This window comes from Lycorma delicatula, chromosome 10, assembly GCF_047948215.1.
Source record: "Lycorma delicatula isolate Av1 chromosome 10, ASM4794821v1, whole genome shotgun sequence".
Classification (NCBI taxonomy): Eukaryota; Metazoa; Arthropoda; class Insecta; order Hemiptera; family Fulgoridae; genus Lycorma; species Lycorma delicatula.
In genome coordinates, this window is record NC_134464.1 from 81,303,930 (window position 1) to 81,326,308 (window position 22,379).

A 22,379-nucleotide genomic window follows, 5' to 3' on the forward strand; every position below is an offset into this window, starting at 1 on the left:
AAAATAAAAAATGAACATCTTTACTCACTTATAGAATATTTAACATCATGATAATACCTCTAATTACTTTTTTCTTTTGTGATCAAATAATAAAAAGTATAATTTTATTAAGAACAACTAACCTTTGCAGTAGCTGCATCAGGACATATAACATGTTGGTAATTAATGTTGATGTAATCAGTTCCACTACATATTGTTAATGATTTTTCTTCTAAATTATCTCCATGTTTGCTGACTAACTGAGACTGTAATCTTGAATCCTACAAAAAATGAATAAAATTACCAATAAATAAAAAAATAATAAATATACAATATAATTTTATTCATAATTCTAGAAGTATTTATTAGAAATAGAAATTCATGATTTATAAAATTCAGATGAAATAACTTGTTAATTTCATATACAAGGGTCATTCAATAATTAATGAGATAAATGGTGTCAGTGGAAAAACTATTTAATAGATTAAATTGAAATTTTGTGACACCATTCAAGTTACCACCCCTAACATAGAAATTATCAGCTGTTCAAAAAAAAATTTCCATTGTTATAACTTCTTTTGTTTATTTTAAAATGTCTCCTCTGCTTCAAACACGTACCATGGAAGAACAGCATTCTATGATAAAATTTTTATTTTCTGAAGGTGTAAAACTGGCCAAAATTCACTTGTTACAACAGCATGGTAAAAAGCATATTAACCACGCAGATTTTTATAAGTGGATCGAACAATATAAATCAGGCAGGACGATTGTCACAGATTTTCATCATAGGGAAAGACTGGCAAAGTTTCAACTGATGCTATGGAAAATTGCATTAATGATTTTATTTGCAAGGACAGGCACATAAAAATACTTCCTTACTTCTATTTAAGTTAAATTCTAACAAACTGATCTCAAAAAAGAGTGATTATCATCACACCAGCATCAATTTTTTCATGCTTTTCATCCTTCAAACCTTCACCTGATAACTTTTCCCATATACATATTCCTGCCACCTGTAAGCTCTTTCTTTTATCCCTAACAATAGTTTAATACATAATTATTATCTCCTGAAAATCTTGTTTGTCACTTACTCTGCAGTTTATTATTGGTAATGTGAATTTTTAATTATTTTTATATTAAAAATTGAATCATTTTTTGAAAATTTTAAAAAATGTTGTTTTTTGTTAATAAATGCTTGATATTTTCTGCACAACCCACTCTGAAAAGCCAGATAACTATAACAGCAAAAGAATTAAACAATGACCAAAGAATTCTAGCAATACAGCTACTATTTTGTAACTCCATTGTCTGACAAGTATGGCCAAATTTTAAACTGTAATAAATTATTTTCTGAAATTGTAATTAATTGTCAGATTGGCTAACCAAATAACAAATCAATATGTGTGAAGCGACCGTTACTGAATTTCAATTTTCCATTTTCAGCTATTTTGTCAAATTCACATATTTATCTAGCTAAAAATCCAAATGTTTACTTAACGGCAAGTTTTTTTTAGTAGCTTGCAACTAAACAATATCATTTCCATTACTTACAAAATCCACACATATAAATTTTTTCATGGTCTGGTCGTTTTCATTCAACAACAGCATCATCATAAGAATACAAATTGTAATACTCACAGTTAAGAAAATGCCAGTTAGATGTTTAAGCATTTTACATCCTCAAGGTATTCCACATTTAACAATAATGATCGGTCGGCTCCTTTTGATATCTATTTTGTTTCATAAAATTAACACATAAAACATGATATTGTTACCTTATTAACAAATGAACATTGAGGAAATTTTAATTACAGTAGTCTTTTACATAGTTGAAAGGTTAATACACGAAATAAACCTTTTCAATAAATATGTACTTATTTAAAAATGACATAGCTGTTACAACACAAAGAATGTATAATGATATAATGAGATGGGAGTAGTAAAAGAGAAAAGTCATTTCTTAGCTGTGTGCAGCTAACCTTGTTAAACTCTAATTAATTATATAATTAAAAATAATTTTACCCATGGTTAAGTTATATTCCCTCATTCTAAAAGTTACATTTTTTTGGAATATCCATTAACTATCTTGTAATTATTTTACTTCTTTATGAACCATATTCATTACTGAACACTGGTAACCATCCAGGCAATTATAATTTTGGTTACAGTTGACTAGAGTGAGCTAGTTTCTTAAATTCTTCAACCATGAAATCCTCTGTTAACCTGGGCTTCAGTTTTCTATCATTTTCCCTTGAAGTATGAGAGAAACGGAAAATAATACTTTTCTACAGTCTCACACAAGTACAAAACTCATCAGCTTTTTTTTAAAATCTTATTTACTCTTATGTTAATATGCAGTCTTTTGAGTAATCCTCATTGTGGAAGTTTATTTCTCTAATCTAAGAAATCATCATTACACCTACTTTTTAAAATCTTCAATTCTCTTCAGCAATGCTTTAATCAAGTAAAAGACTCAACAATTGGCATCATTTCGAAGATATAAAGTTTAATCATTCTTTTCCTCAAAATTAAACTTAAATTACAGCTGCTTAAGACATACGTCATTTGCAGAAAAGGTAAACTGGCCTTTATTATTCTACTCTTAAAACAGAAAAGAAAAAACACATCCTTTTAATGTAGGAATGACCCCCCCCCCCCCACTGTCCAACGGCTTGGCACTGGAATTAGCTGACCGAGTGACTAAAAAGAGTGTGATAAAAAGAGTGGATCCTTCCTACTAACAAGTACAAACAGCCAAAAATACATCACTCAATTTTCAATAGATCACTCTAAAAATGTGTAGGGTCTGGATTAGATATTCATAATTTAGTGATTAATTGTTATTCAATTAGGCATAGTCGTCTGAAAGAACTATGAAATTACGAGAAGCTTTCCAACAGAATCTATCAAAGATTAAAACAGTTCATTGGGATGGAAAATTGTTACCATTCTTAATGGGAAAGAACTCAGTAGAAAGGCTACTGGTTATAATTAATGTATGACCACCAAAGAGAAAAACTTTTAGGAGTTCTTAAAATATCAAGTGGAAGAGAACAAGCGGCAGCTTGTTCTTCCCGTATTTAACTTACTGAAAGAATGGAATTTATTCTCAAGGGTGTGAGCCCTTTACTGCTGTACAACAACATATGGGAAGATTTCAGGGAGCTTATATACGAGGTGCAACCCAAAAGTTCGGGGAATTTAAATTTGAATCAGTGTTCCAACAGCTGTGACGGTGAGAGGCTGCATTGTTGACTTTCATGCGGCTGTGTAACGTTGTGTTTTACTGCTTCGGCGAAGTTCTAAATGGCAGATTTTAAAGAGCAAAGAACCTGCATAAAATTTTGCTTCATGCTTAAAAAACTGATGCAGAAACCGCATGCTTGTGGAAGCATTTGGTGACAATGCTATGAGAAAAAGTAAAACTTTTTTGTGGTACAAATGATTTAAAGATGGATGAACGACAGTCGATGATGATGAGTGTTCAGGAAGACCAGCAACAAGCGCAACACCGGAAAACATTGTGAAAGTATGAGAGGCTGTTGTTGCAGATCGTAGACAAACAATCCATGATGTTTATGCAATCATAAAAATGTCTTATGGGTCCATGCGTTGCATGGACTCATAAGAGTATATACGCATGCGACATAAGACTATGGACCCATTGGGTCCATACGCAGACGCATGTACGACCTTGTCGTACAATTTGAATATGAGACGCATTGCTGCAAAATTCGTACCGAGACTGTTGAACAGCGACCAGAAACAAAATCGCATAGCTGTCTGTAGTGAATTGAAAAATTCAGCAAGAGATGACTCTAACTTCATCTCCAACATAATAACCGATGATGAGACATGGGTGTACGGGTATGAACCTGAAACTGAGCAGCAGCAGTCGCAGTGGAAGTCGCCAAGTTCACCGTGGCCAAAAAAAGCATACCAAGTTCGCAGCAACGTGAAGCCCATGATGATTGTTTTTTTTTTCGACATCAAAGGCATTATCCACAAGGAATTTGTTCCTCTTGGTCAAACTGTCAATGGGATGTTCTATTGTTAAGTTTTCAAGCAGTTACGTGAAAACATTAGGCGTAAACGTTCAAATCTGTAGGGTAACAACAGCTGGGTTCTGCACCATGACAACGCGCTCGCACACGCATCGCTAGCCGTTCGAAATTTCTTGGCTTCCAAAAAGACGGTAGTGATTCCCCACCCACCCTATTCGCCTGACCTTGCCCCGTGCGACTTTTTTCTCTTTCCGAAAATAAAATTTTGATTGAAAGGCCGTCGTTTTAACACAATTGAGGAGATTCAGGAAGAAACGCAGAACGTGCTTCGAACACTTACACTTGCAGACTTCCAGGGATGCATGGAATCATGTGTAAAATGTTGGGATAACTGTATCAATGCCCAAGGAGATTAATTTGAAGGAGACAGTGGAAATTATAAGTTACGGTAAGCTATTTTATTTTTATGGTAAAATTCCCTAAACTTTTGGGTAGCACCTCGCATTAATGGAACAGATGACTGAATGGGATGAACTGCAATTTCCTTGTCATCATCATCATAAGTATGACATGGTTTTGAAATCTGTTTCTGAATAAAAAATAGGAAAATTTTTGAGTCAAGAAATGACCGTTTTCAAAGGTTTCCAAAACACTTGGCCTAAAATATTTCAAACAAATTTTCAATCTAGTATTGACAACCATTATGTGAATGAAAACTTTAGGGTGTATAATTAATATTAAACTTATGTCTGAAAATTCTAGAAGAGAAACATAAAAGAGATGATTAAAAAACTTTTTAGAACTGATAATTGGCTTTCTAGGTGGAACTCACCCTGGTGGGAATTCACTTCACAAACCTGGAGCTTTATATCAAGCTAGGTGTATGGCTACTAAAACCATTCATGTATTAAAAATGTATATTTTTTGTGAACAACATGTGTTAGGTAGTGACCACATGCTAGGTCTTCAAATTTTGCTCAAATATTTATATATACGGGGCACTGATCATACAATCTTTTTTGAAGATTCATTAAGAGGGTGGAGGATATCGTAAAAAGAGCAACTTCGATTTTCTTCAGAGAATTTTATTAAACTTTATTTTAGAGTAACTTTAAATTTGTTATCTACAATCTTGCAAAAAAATTTTTTTTCAAAAAATAAACCTCTAACTCTTAAAAGTGAAAAATATTTTTGTTTCTCTCCTCTATTTCCCTCAAGTTTAAATATTTATCAAACATATTTAAAGCTTATAGTTCATATATAGAGCTATCAAGAAACGTTCTCAGTTTTTTTTTAAATACAGAGCCTGAATTTAAAATGCAGGAACGTTTGTTGAAGATTTTCTTTTTATTATTTTAGCCTCAATTGAAATGGGGGTTAGATGCAGAAAAAACTTTACTTAAGAAAATTTGTTAAGCTTAACCTATATATGAATATTTTTGGAAAAATATTTTCTTAAAATTTATTCCCCACTTCTAAAAAAGTATATGTTCTGTTTTGTTTTTTGTGGTCTACTCTTAATTTTGATTATTAAAAAAAATTGTTGAATTTTTCATCAGTTAAAGGGCTATTAAAATTAAAGTAGCTTACTATATTATAGTCGACCCAAAATGAGAAGCAATTTTTTTCATTACTTTTAAAGTTACACATTATTTTTTCAATATTTTTAAACAATTCTCGTTTAAATTATTGTTTTTTTGTTAGGGATAACTTCTTTATAAATAAATCTTTCCTAAATTTTTCCCAAGAAAGCTTTTTAAAATTAACCATTTTTTTATTCAAAATCTGCAAATTTTGATGTTTAAATCCTACTTTGGTAATCATGACCAGTGTAGCTAGGAAGATATATATATATATATATATATATATATATATATGTGTGTGTGTGTGTGTGTGTGTGTATTCTTTACATAATATCTATGTAAATATTAAACATTTGACAGGGACCACCATATCATACTAGATTCAACATGAGTTGTCAAATTTAATTTAGCCATACCATTATTTATTTGTATAATCCTCCTTCTTAACAAATGCTATATATTTCATGTTTTACCTTGCCAACTTTGTAGAATATATTTTTTTCATACACACTCCAATGTAATTAAATTCTAACTCTTGTTTTACACACAATTTAAAGAAATTTGACTAATATCAATTCTTTAAAAATTATCAATAAAAAGAGTTAATATAATATACCTTTGGCAGTCCTCCAGCTCTAATATCACTAACTTGACATAGTTCAATGACATCACCTTCCTAAAACAAATAACAAAATGTAGGTAATAAAGTAATGGTAAAACTTCTCAATAAATTATAAAACAAAATGTCAAATGTTTTATTTGAACATGTAACAAAATGACATGTAGAAATTTGAGTAGAAATGAAACTTAGATTTTATATTTTTTTGTGTATGAAAACCTAACATTTAGTATAACCTTAACAGTATAGTATACCTTAAGAATAACAAGCATTTCAGGCCTTCATCTGAAGGTTCCAGGTTCAAATAACAGTCAGGCATAGAATTTTCATTTGCTACAAAAATTGTCATTCATCTTATCCTCTGCAGTATACCTAACGGTGGTCCCAGAGGTTAAAAAAAAAGCATCCCATTGCAGACTTATTGCAGATAGTAAGGAGAAAAATGGTTTCCATTCTTTTTTTTTATTAAGGCATATAGAAACATTATATGTACATACATAAAATATATGATAATGTATAGCAACATTTACTTTTTTTTAACTAATCTAGCAGAATTTTTTTTCATTATGCATATAATAAGTTTTTAAATAAAATGGCTACTTTCATATCAATATAAAAATATCTTCCAATTTTTAAAAAAATGTAAAAATAATGTATACCATTTGCAAAGCTTTAGTTTTTAACTGTAAAATTCTTTAATTTTAGTTGAAATAATTTAACGGCTCAGATATTCATAAAATAAACAAAATACTTCCAGAATAAAATTTCAAACCCCTTAAAAGAAAATAAATAAATTCAAACAATTATAATTTTATTAATGTAATAAGAGCTCCAGATAGAAGGTAATGATGCTAACTAACATTCTGTAAATGCCTAAAGCAGAATATTTCTGATTTTCATTCAGAACATTTCAGGTTCAGGCTTGGACATTTTCACATAATGCAAAATTCAACTATCATCGTTATAAAAAAGTACTTGTGAATTTGCCTACAGTTGTAAGGGAGAACAAATGAAAAAATTAAGTCATTTTCCTGAATTGTGATTATCCAAATTTCTAGATAATTTGAATCAATCAGCAAAAACCTACAGATTATTATTTATTTACTTCAATAAGTACAACTATTCTTCCTCTACGTTTTAACACATCCATAGAGCTACATATTAAATTATTCTTTATACAGCCTCTCCTCTATTACATTGTCATATGGTATAAAAGTTTCCTTGAAACGTTTCATCCATGTAATCAAAACATTCCTCCCACTTTGTTCTGTACAAATCAACCTTTCTATCAAGAGAGTAAATGTTCCAACCTATCATAATATCCTCATCCATTAGTCAATCAAATCAGTTTTATTCCTTGAGGCTTCTTAACAAACATATCTCAGTTCCTGAATTTGATAACGATCTTAGAGTTTTATGTAGTCTCCCATAAAAAACAGTAGGATTGCCATTGTTTCTTTCACACATTTTTAACTGGTTTTATAAGTTACCTTTAACTTCTATCTATCTTTAAGATACCTCATAAGAATATTTTTATGTGGAATCACATTAAGTGTTTTTTCTAATACAAAGTGATCAGTTTAGAAGTTCACTTATTTAATAAAATTAATTTTATTCATATTTCTTACCATTTAGGCTGACCTTATACAAACATATCTCCAGTAAATACTGAAAGCGGTTACCATTTTGTTCCAGACACTTATCTACACATTTAATCATTGGCCTAGATACGTTTCTTAACATCCCAGGCGTAACTTTTTTATTGTAGTAGTAATGTTCATCTTAAGTTCTTCTAGGGTATGAGGACTGTTCTGATAAACCTTTTCCTTTAGAAATCCCCATAGAAGGAAATCTAAACTGGAGAGGCCTGAGGATCATGATGGCCACAAACCTCTAGAAATCAGCCTATCCCCAAAAAACTCATGAAGAAACTCTGTTGTAGAGTGAGCAGTATGGCTGGTCGCATTATCTTGTTGTAACCACCAGTACCTCTACTCCTCTTCTAACAGCATGATAAACTGCATAATAGTCTCTTGGTAGTGTTCAAAATTTATAGTCTGATCAAAAAACATTGGTCCAACTACTCTCTTGACACAGCACACTACACACCTAATTTTTACACATGAAGAGGTGACTCTACAAAAACATGTAGATTATCTGCATGCCATACAGTTTAGTTTTGGCTGTTTATGTATCCATTAAGGTGAAACCAAGACTCATCGGTAAAGAAAAGTGTATCTAAAATTGATGTTAGCACGGATAATGTTTTTGAACCACTAACAATGATAAATCTTTTTTTGGTAAACCAATGATAAATCTTTTCATGAAAAACTTGAATACAATGTGGGTAAAACTTTGAAATTTTGCTGACCACTGTATAAGCCTGACCATATGAAATATTCACTTCTTGTCTTAACTTCCTATGAGATTTGTGTGGGGATGCAACAATTTTCTCCTTAATTGTATTCATCACCTCTCTGGTAAAATTGTCCTCTTCCTGATTCGTGTTTTGTTACAAACAGAACCGTATCATGTATTTTTTTTTTACCAATTTCTCAATAGCTATTTTTTTTGGTGCCACCTTGTTAAATTTTTCAGTAAATTCATTCATGCACTGAATATAAGAACGCATGGCAAAATACCATTTGACAATGAACACTCTTTCTTCTATTGACGCAAAAGACATATTGACAGAACCCTGTTCAAACAACTGACTGTGTACTGACAGATGTAACTAACTACTGAGTCAGTTACGATACAGTCTAAGAGTTTTCCCCCACATACCAACTGTAATACACTAAATTTCCCTTATTCAAATGAATTATTTCCACTATGACAAATTCTGATGTAAACATTCACAAAGAAAGTAACTGTGTACTTTTAAATTGAATATCCAGTAGTTCCACATAGCACTATAAATCTGATTAATTAATTATTTATATATTTATCTTAATTAATACGTAATTAATAATCTAAGTAACTGAACTAGCTGACTTATTCAAGGAAAAGTCAGAAAATTATATTATTTTTTTTTTACTATTAATATATTTTCTCTAAAGCCATTATTTTTAGTTTATTTTCAGAAGTTTTAAAGTAAAAATCTTTCTTTCTTTATCCTGTTTAACCTCTGGTAATTACCGTTCTGATAATACTTCAGAGGATGAATGAGGATGATATGTATGAGTGTAAATGAAGTGTAGTCTTGTACACTCTCAGAGTTGTGATGTTAAGTGAAAATAAATTTCAGATGTACGTGGCCTTATAAGTAGGACTTTAAAGAAAAAAAATCTACAAGGGTTACACAGCTTAGAATTTATAATATAATGACAACACCCTTATTCCTGTAAAATCTGAGTTCTAAAACTTAAAAGTTCTAAGGATGGCACCAAGAGACTCTGACCATATGCCAAAGAACACTTTACTGAATACCACCGCAATTTATTTTAAGAACTGTACAGACAAGTATTATGTTCTAGAATAACATGGAACAATTATTGTACTCTTTCTAATGGGTAGCTGAGATATTGCATCCAATAGTAATGGAAAGTCTACCGTAATTTTGTATTACTGAAAAGTTGAACTTTATTTTTTATTTTTGTAGAGCTGTATTAGTAATTTTTAGGAACAGCTCCCTTATTGAAACTTACAATCCATTACACATATTAATCAATCTTTACCAATCTTTTATATAATATTACATTGTATAAAAGCACTATTAAAATAAAACAAAAAAAGATTTATATTTTTTTAAATGTAGGGTTCATTTAGGCTTGTATTAATTTCAATAACATTACAAAAATATGTAAATTTAAACAAATGAGTTAAATTATAACTTTTTTTTTTAATTGATGTGAATTTAAAGAATAATTTGGTAACTGAATTTTTTTAAATTTTATTTGATTGAAAATGTTTATTTAAATTTAAACATGGAAACCTTGTTTATTTTAGAAATGTATCTATTAATTTTGAAGATTATAGATCAAATACAGTGGATTGTATCATAATGTACAATCAAATATTTGTATTAATTATATACTCCATTCTTAAAACGAATAATATAAAACAAATTATATTATTATCATTATCTTTCAATTCATATTTTAATTAAAGAATATATTAATACATCACTCAAATTAAGCAACAAATTTGTTTATTATTACCAATTTTACAAAAAAGAGATTATGAATCATATTTGATTTATCTAAAATGCACAAGCTTTCAAAACATAATCTTTAGTAATCCAAGAGACCAACAGAAATTGTTTCTAAAGGAAATTCTGATAACCTTTTGATCATAGTAAATTTTTTTTAGGCTTTATATGTGAAAAACTTGGGTTTACCTTATAATTATAAATATATAATATTAATTTCCAAAAAATAAAACAAATTGGTAAATCAATAGTGTATCAATACATGGTAATAAAAAAAGTATAAATTTAACTAAACATGGACACTGAAAAAAAAAGTATTTTAAAAAAAGATTAATCTAGAAAAACATTCAAACTTACAGGAGAATAAAATGATTGTAGTTCAAAAAATAGTTAAATCACTAAATATCCCCATACCTTTTTTGTTATATTAATTTTTATAATAACTGTTATGTTACATTGAATCAATTTTAAGTAAAAAAATATTAAAATAAAAACGTACACGTCCATCGCTTTTCCAGTAAATAAAGAATCCATATTCATCAACTTTAAATAAACAACCGGGTTCAACATCACTAGAATCTTTTTCTTCATTCCAACGATCAAATACACATCCCTGTAACAGTGGCTCAGGTACGGGGATGTGCCAATTAAATTCAAACTTTTTTGTCATACTGACCCCTCAACTGTAACAGAAAAAAAATAAAAAATAAAAAACAAAATCCAAAAAGTATAAATTTTATACAAGTTATTATACATCAACTTTATAATTTAAAGCTACAAAAATGATTAACTTAGTACTTAATTTTTCTGTCATTAATCAGTTGAGTGGTTTAATGTACTTTTCCACTCCTTTCTATTCTGTTCCAAACATTTATTCACTCAACATTTATTTAAAATCACTCTATCCTCCATCATTAATTCAACTTTAATAATAAACTGAAATAGCTGATAATTTGAATTGCCATTTTAGACTTAGAAACCACAGACCATTATTATTACTTTATTTTTTCTGATTGGTTTAATTAAATAATAATAATTAAGGTTACAAAAGATAACACAGCAGCGACTATTTTTATCTGATGCATTACCCTAAATACTGTTTCCTAAAATATGTTTTTTATAGCTTCTTTTATCATTTTAACCAAGTGTTGAAAATAAATAAAAATACTGAGACAAAATGTATTAAATTGAACAAATAACCTATAAATAAAACTAGCAGTATAAACTCAAGGCACCAAAGAAGTTAATTCATTTAATTTTGTTTAAATTTTAAAGAAATAACTAAATTATTCTATAAATATAATTGTGTATTTAATGTAAATAATTCATTATCATCATGAACAAATCCTCTATGCCACGTTCATCTCAATTTTCCATTATTCTCAGCTAAACTTTTAAAACCTGCCAGCTCTCATTTCTTTTTAGATAATCTATCATTTTTACTCTTTTTTGCATTTTCTAGTATAGCCTTTTATAAGTTTTTAATATTCTCAAATGTAATAATTATTCAAATAGTAAAAAAAAAATTACAAAATAAGACATGTAAATTATGATGGGATGTAAATTACAAATGTAATATTTTTTTTTTTGTAAAATAAAAATTAAAAAAACAATTAGAAATTGATTCAGCATATTAATGTTAAATCATAACATTATATTAACAGGTTTCTTTCTTTTTTTAAGTTACACGTGGAACTTAAAATAAATTAATATATTATTTATTATTCATCAAAGTTTAGAAAGCTCAGATGGATTCTTAGACTGGTGACTCGGCTTCTTGCTACAAATGGCATACTGTCCCAAAATGCTATCTTCTCACTGTACTATTAGTAGTGCCTGCAATACTTCAGATACCATAGGTAGAACTATTACATAGCAATGTATTTATGCTTTCTAACCTTTGATGAGTAATAAAATCATGATATAAAGATATAATTGTAATTTTAACACAAGTGTAAAATAAAAATAAATTAAATAAAAACTAGAAGAATGCAACTTTTAACAACTTTAAAATCACTTTAGGCAAAATTTTTAAAAAAGTTTTATAATATTTGTCAGAATAGTAACATATCAAGATAAAAATATCAGGCTTATTAAGCTATCTTATTAACCTATTAAGCTATTTTATACTTACAAGAAATGAGGTATAAAGGGAATAAAAACCTTTTATCTAAGAGGATTATTTTAATCCTGTCGCACTTCATCTTAATAACTTTACGATAAATTACCATTAAGATGGAAGGAATTGAAATACATATAAATCTACAAAATCTTAAATCCAACTTTAATTTAAAAGAATAATTAACATGTTATAATAATTGACAACAATAATATTATAATATTATAATAATTGACATGACAACCAAAACTTAATGTATTCAGCAGGAAATTTATGGTAAACTGGATTTTTAGAAAAATCTTTTCTCACAAATACTAAGGTGCAAATCAAGGGAAAAATTGTTTATTTGTAATCTTGGCAGAACTGTGAAAAGAGGGAGAAAAATTATTTTAACATTTTTTTAATTATATATATTAAAATATTAATTTAAAAAACAAATAATACTTATTTGTTTTTTAACCTAACCTAATATTTTCTAAATAATGTCTATATAGTCTATACACTACATTTTAAATCATACATATAAAACCTACTTCAAGACAATTATAAAGTGTAATAAGCTATATTTACATACATAATTTTATGTGTAAACATGCACAAATTTCAATTACATAAGTATATATTCTTTAACTGAGATACTGTAAATAATATGCTTGCCATTACATAAAATTACACCAATATGTAATCAAATTAAACAATAAATGTATTAATGATTAATCACTGTTAATAATATAATTTCCCAGAATGGTTAATATAAATAAGTTAATGTACAAATTTTATTAAAATGAAATAAATGTGATAGATATTTCTATGATTTTTAAATCAATTACTTAAAAACTAATGTAAGAATCAGTCATTACGCTGATAATCAAGATTACATTATTAACTTAAAATAATCCTCAGATCAATATTTTGCAATAAATAAAACTAAAATACACATAATACAAACATAAAGAATCACTGACCAGTTAGTTGACACAACAGGTACTATCACATAAAACGTTAGTGTTGTTTTGCAAAATTGAGATGAATAAATTCATTCACTCAGGAATGAAATTCAACGCCAGATAAAGTTATGTACACATATTACAAATCGTAAAATTACAAATGCAAATAAAAAATCTGTTTAATAATAAATTTGCACTACATATCCTTTTAACCTATTGATTTTTAAGAATGACACTTTTGTAGAAAACGGTTACATATTCAACGTATATTAAGCTTTTAACAAGGATAATAATACATCTAAAATACATGTGTTTTATTTTATGTTATATAATATTTCGTATCTCAAGCGACTGAAAATTTCATTTACTTTAAGTTCATGGCCTATACCACTGTCAAATCTAGAGGCCTGGCTACGGTCAATACAATAATACAAATAAGACATTAAAAAATCAGCTACTTACGTTCTCAGTAAATAACGGAGAATTTTTTTACACACTATAATAATAATAAACACAAATCCATTTTGTTATAAACAAAATTTATTTATAAATAAAAAACATAGAACTGTCACTTTTGTTGACAACATACCGTGCTTGCGCACTGTGAAATTTACCTTCAAGACACAAACCGCTGTTATCAAAATTCCTACTTCATTCATTAACTGTCCCATTACTTTTTAAGTAAAATTAAATAGTGTTATTCATTACTATTCGTTCTAAATTTAAATCAAAGTAATGTAGCTAAAATTCAATTCAACATATAATCAACTTGTTTTATATAAAAATAATAAATAAAAGCGGGATTTTTAAAATGCACATTAGCGGGCTTTTTCTAAATCTTCATTGAACTAATATCAAGATAAACGTAACAATTAACGATAAGTTACTTCAAACAAACTAACTTATTCTTAATTAGTTCTCAACATTTAATTAGTAAAATTCAATGGTATTTAAATGCTGATATCTATCTCTATTTGCCAAAACCAAAGTTTATAAGACTGACACCAAAGATAATGTCATTAATAATTAATAATAATAGTCAATAATTTTGGTGTGTATTAAGAAAGTACTATTAATTATTATATAACTTTGTAAAAATGGACAAAAAAGAGTAATAACACCACATGATATTTTTTATAACTTCATTTGAACTAATTCATTACAGAAATAAAAAATTATCTTCAACAGGTATCTGCAATAAAAGTCGATTTAGAAGAAATGTTCAAAAGATAAAAGAAATATTATGTATAACATTTCATTCCTACATTTAAATAATTGTTGGCAAAATTATTTAAGTAATGGTTCCAAATGATTTAAATACAGCATATAAATAATATTTTAGCTAATAATTTTTTTAACACTAAAATGTTTTTAACACTTGCCAAACACTTTTTTTAACACTTACCAAAATGTACCTGTCTACAATACTTTTGTACAAAGGAATATAAGTTTCAAGAAAAAAACAGTTTCATAAATCCAATCATAGGGGAAAACATGTTTGATCAATATAAAACAAAATAAAAATGTTATGTCCTAAACGTTTTTATTATTACAAATACTGGCTGCAATGGAATTTACTTCTTCATTTACTAAACGTAATAAAAAATGTTTTACAATCAGAGATTAATAATTATTAATAAATCAATATATTTAAATTTAAAAAAAAAGTTAAAAAGAAAAAGGAGATGAAGTCAGATTCCAACTGATGTGCCTTCCCCCTTGTAAGATAAAAATATTTCATTAATTAAAATTTTATTTGGTTAAAACTCTGGAATCAATGAAAATAAGTACCACTTATGATATATCGTTGAAAAGCTCTCAATGAGGGCTTATTACTGTAGTTAAGAAAAAGTTTGAAATAAATATTTTTTAAATTTGGGCTTTTTGGAAACTTTTGGTCCAGTCGATTGTAATCAAAAGGGGAGGTGCAAAACTAGATGTTGCAACAATCTTAAATCAAAAATTTCAACATCCTACGGCTAATTGTTTTTGAGTTATGCAAGGTACATACGCACAGACGTCATGCTGAAACTAGTCAAAATGGATTTAGGGATGGTCAAATGAATATTTCCCTTGAAATTTGAAAATCTAAATTTTTTGCGATTACAATATTTCCTTTACTTCATACAAGGAAGTAAAACCCTTAATGTTTTTTTTTATGAGAATCAAACTTTAACTATGGAAGAACTGAAATGTAATAAAAAAATTTTAATTTAATCATCTTTAATTTTGAAATTCCCTTTTTCGTAATTTTTTGTGTAAGGGTGATTTCTTATTTAAACGCATTAATTTATTTTGTTTAAAAAGGTAAATTTCTAAACACATAACAGTTAAGGAAAAAAGTACACTTAGTTTACGACATTTAATAATTCCTTCTATTTTTATTAAGTTTTTATAAATAATTTTAAGGGGAACAGATTTATTTATATGTTATAATAATGTTATGCATTATTATTATTATATTTCTACTCAAACAATTTAATCTAATGTCTTCTATATCAACTAATTTTTAGTCAAATTCTTGATCTAATTTACACAATTTGTTTTCCTTTTGCATTAAATTAAAAGATTTTTTAATCTGTCTTTTTATCCCCTGTTCTAGAACTATGATCAGTCAATTGTAATTCTTCCAGGGCCAGCCCTAGGTGGTAGGCAGGCAATTGCCAATGGCGGTAACATTTAGGAGTGGTAAAACCCAGTGAACTAAAGCGCAAAAAAATAAACACAACCCACAAAAACATAGTTCGATTACTTGACTCTAGAATATAATATTACTTACTATTTATTAGTACAATAATATTATTATTGTACTAGTTTTAGTTAGTAAGTTCATTGTCATTAGCTCATAAAAAATGTAACTTTTGTTTTTCAATAAATCTGTATTAGTATTATTGTCTTAGTCAATTATATGTCATTTTTCTGGTTAACATGGTTCTTTTATAATTGTTTTTTTTTTTAAATGTTGAAGTTGATCTGAAGCTTGGAAAGCATCATTTTTTGGGTTTGCTTATGGCAGTAAAAAGGCTAGGGCTGGCCCTGAATTCTTCTTCCTGATTTAACTTCATTGCTTTTAGACTTGTCATGTTATCCAACTTGAATTAATACACAACAAATATTTCCTTAAAAGGTAAAGAAAGCCAGCTTATTAAATAATAAATTTTGACAACTTGATTTTTGTTTATAGCATCTATGTATTCTTGTATTTTTTTTTATAATTCAATCTACAAATTTAAAAGTTTCATTTTTGCATTTCAGTATTCTGGATACCAATCAACTTAGAAGATTAAAATTGCTTTTAAATCAGATCATTTTATAATTTTAAATTCATGTAACTTTGTTGTGCAAATTTGTCAGTTAAGAATTTAATTAATTTTAACAATTATAGTTTAACACCCAATTACAGTCACATTTTTTTCTTTGAATGATTAGTCATTTAATCAACTATTGTAAGGAATAATATAAATAGTCACTTGAAACTATTCTTGATTCCTTTCTGTTCAATGATAATCCTTTAATCTCATCATATAATACATCTTCAGTAACCTTTTTTATAAATTCTAACCCTTTTCTTTGGTCTTCACCAGCAAATGTATAAAAAATCTGAATGTGTAAACATTTGGTCTTCAAATCTATACTATTTCTACAAGATTCCTCCACAAACTCTTTTTCCTACTGTTCTGAAAATTTTTTAATTTCATTAAACTAACACTAACCTAATTTTACATATCCTCATACATTTTGTAGGCTTCTATTTTTCTATTACCTGTGTTTCGCTACCATAAAGTGCTACAGATATTTTAAAAGTAGCTTTCAAGATTTTAGTTCTTCCTTTGATATATGTACACTAGTGAACTCCATGTAATCTCTCCTTGCTTGTGGCAATCTGTTTTTTAGCAGATTTCCAAAACATTTGGAAATCACTACTGTGCCCAGTCATGTTTATATACATATGGATGTATAAAACTTTTTGTCTGTTATACTAAGTGCAAATCTTAGCAAATAATAGTTTAAAGAAACTTAATGGGGTGATGTTTATTAGGTGTTTATGTCTATTGGGAATAAAGCCCTACTGATCTTCAACAAACTGGTTCTCAGGAACCAGAGTTAGAGCCAAAAAACAGGGCTTTTGGTACATTTTCACCTTTTTTTGTTCTACTGGGTGCAATTTTTAACCAATTTTGATGAGATTTGGTAGGATGATGTAAACACAGTAGGAATAGAAAGAACCCCATTGATTTTTAACCGAATTGGTTCACACAAACCAGAGGTAAAACCGAGTTTTTAGGTACATTTTTAAGGTTAACTACCAGAAATCTGTCCTTCTGATGCACTTACTGTGACAGAGTTTTTTTTATCTCTACCTTACTTCATTCATATACATCATATACATCATATATTATTCATATACATCACTAATCTTGACATTTAATTTCTTATTGTTCTTCTTTTGGTCATATTTTATTACAATTGCTTATAATAACAGATGAATTTTGTAGGGTGTGAAAATGTAATTGATTTTTTTTATTTTAGAGATCTTCAAATATCTAGGGGCTCTAGGCAACTGTGTTTAAAGTAGGTTGCATAGTGAGTCTATCTGTAGCTTCTTACATCCATGAATGGTCAGGCAAAGAGGTATTGTTAATTACAATTCATCCAACAGAATTATAGTTGGAAAATACTATCAATAATCTGATCATGTTAAAATATAACTGAACCAGTTAAACTTTAAATTATCTACTTCCTGCACAGGAAAGAAAGTGCTGTGAATCTGTGTGATTCTTGACACGTGAGAAACTGATAAGCCATAAGTAAAAATTGTATTAACTGTGATCCTACCTTTAGTTGCTTTTACGTTATTCAGATTTAAGGAGTTTATTTATAATTACAAATGAGGAAAATATATGATAAAGTGTCTGTGATGGCTATTATCCTTGATCTAATAACCATTAATTTGAAATTTTTGAGATCTAATTAAATAGATCCCCAAAAACAAAAACTATTGTTTTTAAACCATAAAAGAGCTTAATTTATTAATTTTGGTTGATTGTTTATAGGTAAAGGCTCTTTAATTTTCAAAATAATTTGAGAATGATTATTACTTTTTCATTGTAATTAACCTCTACTTAAAGTGTTTAATGTTTGCATTAGCACTCTGTACTCATATAATGATGTTTATAGTTTAATGCTATAGTACTGTGTTCTTGTTAATTTTTTTGGTGTCTATGGCAGAAAGTATATTCAATTTACCAAATGTTACATGATACAGTCACTGTTGTTTAATTAGTGTACTTCTTGATTTTTTGTTTAATTGGTTTTTAATGTAATACAGTATCCTCTTCTCTTGAAAATATTAGTAATTTTAAATGAATGTTGGTTGATATATGTTAGCAACACATTTCTTTCTCTAGTAATATATTTTTTACATTATTCAGTATTTTATTTAACATATCTAGTATAAATAAGATGAATTACTGTTATTAAATATGATTTGTAGGTATCTTATTCTGTTCAGTTTATTGTAACTGTTATCCAACAAGATTATTTATTATAATAGACAATAAAGCGAATGCAAAAAAGCTTAATTTTATATTCTGTCAACTGATGAGTTGTGTAGGAAAAGTGAATAAGTTGCAGTAAGTTTTTAAAATATTTAATTAAAGAAATTTATAGTGTATACATTCTATAACGAACTGTATTTCACACTACTTTGTAAATACTTCTTATTCAATATTCATATACAACAGTATTTAGATTCTGTTTTCTATAATGAATTACAGATAATCCCATAGTCTCTGGTAGGAAACTATATATTTCAAGTTTGTTTTATCTGGAATATCATAAAATAATACCGATGATGTCATGATAATCATAAAGTATTAGCTTTTGTTTAGAATTCCTGTGTTGTATACAATCTAGAGAAATAGAACATTTTCATAAACTTTTTATATAAGAATTTCACAAGCCACCTCGTTGTTATGCTCGTGTTAAAATAAACTAGGGTATAGAAACATTAAACATCCATCACACAAAATTATTATTGAACATAATAAAAACAATGGGAAATAGGGAATCAATATGAAAAAAAAAATTGTGACGAAAATCATTATCTATTTCATAACAAAAATTAGCAGTAGATACATTCTTTTATCATAATTATATTTAAGGCATAATTAATTTTACCTTAACATTAAAATTATTACATTACCAAACATTTTTTTTGTTAACTATTTATCTTCTACAAAAAAAAAAACAAATAATATACCTTGTTAATCAACATTTTACGGTTACTGAAAAATATTGTTGTCATCATAAATTACAAACCATATTAAACATAACTGAGTAAATTTTATAAAATAAATATGTAAAAACAATAATTTTATGTGAATTTCTAATTAAACATTTTTTCACAATTTATACACTTTATAAATAATTGCATTTGTGTAAGTGCACACATAGGTATAAAAGATAGATTAAAAAATTGTTACAATCAAAATGCAATTAAAAGTTTGCGGAACTGTCTGTTTGCAACAGCATCATGTGAGAACCAACCAAGAAAGATTGTTTTCAAATTTTTAGGATACATTTGCGTTATCCCAGAAAAGGTTTTAAGCTATAGATCTAGGTCCTAGCCCCCTCGAGGGTTAAGATATTAAAGAAACAAAAATTAATCCTTAATTTATAATAAGAAATATAATGAAGTAAAATGACTAATTGTTTTTTCTTCAATGAATACCTGCAAAATATTTAATATTCTCACAACCAAGAGGATAATGAATGCATTAGGGTTTCAGGCGAAGGAACCCTGGCTGGCTAATATTTATGTAAAATTACTGGGACCAATGGGAAATCTTAAATATTTCATTTAACTAGATCCTTTCAAAATGATAGCTAAAGTCCAGTAATTCCTTTAATACAATAGAGTAACTCCATCCTTCTTTCTTTCAATAACTCTTAAATAAAAAGTAAACCGCAATAATAAGAGAGACTAAAACAAAAATTCAGGTAGAAATAATATAATAGAATACATTTTTATATAACCCACAGGCAATTTGGAAACTTACAGAGGCGGTAAATCTGCATATATGGGAAGTAGATTTTCTAACCCACTTACTAGCATTTATAATAATGATCAGGAATTCTTTCAAATTCATGCCAATGAATCTGGTACTGATACAATTCAATGTAGTGTATGATTGATCAGGCTTATAAAGGGGCATGGCTTACCCATGCCAGGTTAATGAAGGAAAGTGACAAATGAAGTGACTTCCTATTGTTTTCTTCATTAAGCAAAAAATATCATTACATATCAGCATAAAAAATTCACATAAGTGCATATGTTCAGCTCTTTAAGTGATGCTTTCACTCTGTTTCACCTTGGGGACTGGCTGTATAATGAAATTACTCTCAGAAAAAGTAACACTGAAGTAGTACCTTTTGTATCAAACATGCAAAGCATATATCTTCACCATAATAAAGACTGAAGAAAATAGTGTGAAACAACTAAATTAAATTCTTCTGTCAAGAAACTGTGCATTATATACATTACCTCTGCTGTGCAGAGTATCAAGTGACTGCATTTCTTATAATATTAATGCAGTTGATTAAAAAGTTCTTTTCAAGTAAAAACAAAAATTAATAGACAGGTTCAGATTTTATTCTGGAATACTGCTAAACAAAAATGCTAGGAGTAGTCTAATTATTTTTCATAGTGAGTTTATGATATTAACAAATTAATATTTTGAATTGAAGTTCCTAAATTCACGTGTACTGTTATTTGGTATCATTCATTATTAAAGCCTTGAGATAGATCTTATGTAGGAGATGAATAAATTTCAGAACAAGTAAATGGTGAAAAAAATAAATACATATTAAAATATATATACCTTGTTAAAAAAACACAATGAATCAGCCAAAGTTACTTGTCAATTTGAATTCAAAAAAGATATAGAAAAATATGATAATGAAATGTTAAATAACAACTTAAGCTACCTATCAATACATACTAATTGGAAGTGGCTAAAGAACCTTTTAAACGTTTTTCTTTGGATCAGTAACATTAAACACATATAGTTTTTCTGCATGGTACTGGAATTTATTAGACAAACAATTGATTGATGAAGTCTTTACTGCTGAAAATCCAAATAACAAAAAGAAAATGAAAACAAAATAGTTTTTTGATTTTTACAAAATATGATAGCTCTTTTGGCGCACAATACCTTACAAGGCACACAGTACCTTGTAAGGTATTGTGCACCAAAACAGCTGTCATTATTTTAAAAATAAATTTTGTTAAAATCAAAAATACATAATTTGTTTACATTTTCTTTTTGAATTATTAGACACTAATGACCATAGCAATAAATACTATTAAATAAATCTCTTTGTTTTTTCAAAATTTAATACACATTGATGAAGATTATAAGTAGATCAAACATATAATCAATTAATAATCTATACCAACAAAGTGTGGTCAAACATCATTTCCTAAAAGAAATTAATAAATAAAAAACAGTCAACATAATGTTGCTTGAACAGTAAAAATTATTGTAAAAGATTTCCTCCAAAGATAAATACATTAATTTAAACATTTCATTCTAGTGCATTAAATCTAATAGTTAAAGAAATTCTGGTGAATTGGCCCTGAAAATAATAAGTTATGCGACTGAAAATAACTTTAAATAAATATATTTCAAAAAACTTTATTTTTTTACTTCTTAAAGTATGTCCAAATTCATTCACCGAAGAAGAATACTGTTTTAAAGGCTGGGTTGCTTATGGAAAGTGATATTTCTCTTTTGATTGATGATTAATTCATCCAAATAAGTTTGTTCATGAGAATGTAGGGTGAAAATTTTGCAGCGTATGAAAAATAGCATGTCTGGCTGGGGATCAAATCCAGGTCCTTCTAGATGGTAGATTGAAATTCTATCACTCTACCATGGAGGTTGATATTATCTTCTTTCCTCAAATTAATTTTT

The 22,379-nt window shown here is 27.9% G+C and overlaps 1 protein-coding gene across 2 annotated transcripts in view; it reads right to left on the bottom strand.

Annotated features, from left to right (window-relative positions):
- norpA (no receptor potential A) overlaps positions 1–22,379 on the bottom strand; it is a 101,673-nt gene that overhangs the window by 66,528 nt on the left and 12,766 nt on the right. The window contains exons 1-4 of one of the 2 annotated variants that reach the window (XM_075377917.1): positions 13,864–14,005; positions 10,835–11,018; positions 6,183–6,242; positions 123–260 (exon numbers count right to left, since the gene is read on the bottom strand). In XM_075377917.1, the coding sequence (XP_075234032.1) occupies positions 123–260; positions 6,183–6,242; positions 10,835–11,005 (369 nt within the window). In that variant the 5' untranslated portion in view covers positions 11,006–11,018; positions 13,864–14,005. Of the gene's footprint in view, positions 1–122; positions 261–6,182; positions 6,243–10,834; positions 11,019–13,863; positions 14,006–22,379 lie in introns of those variants that run through there. The other variant, XM_075377918.1, reaches the window with a different exon arrangement.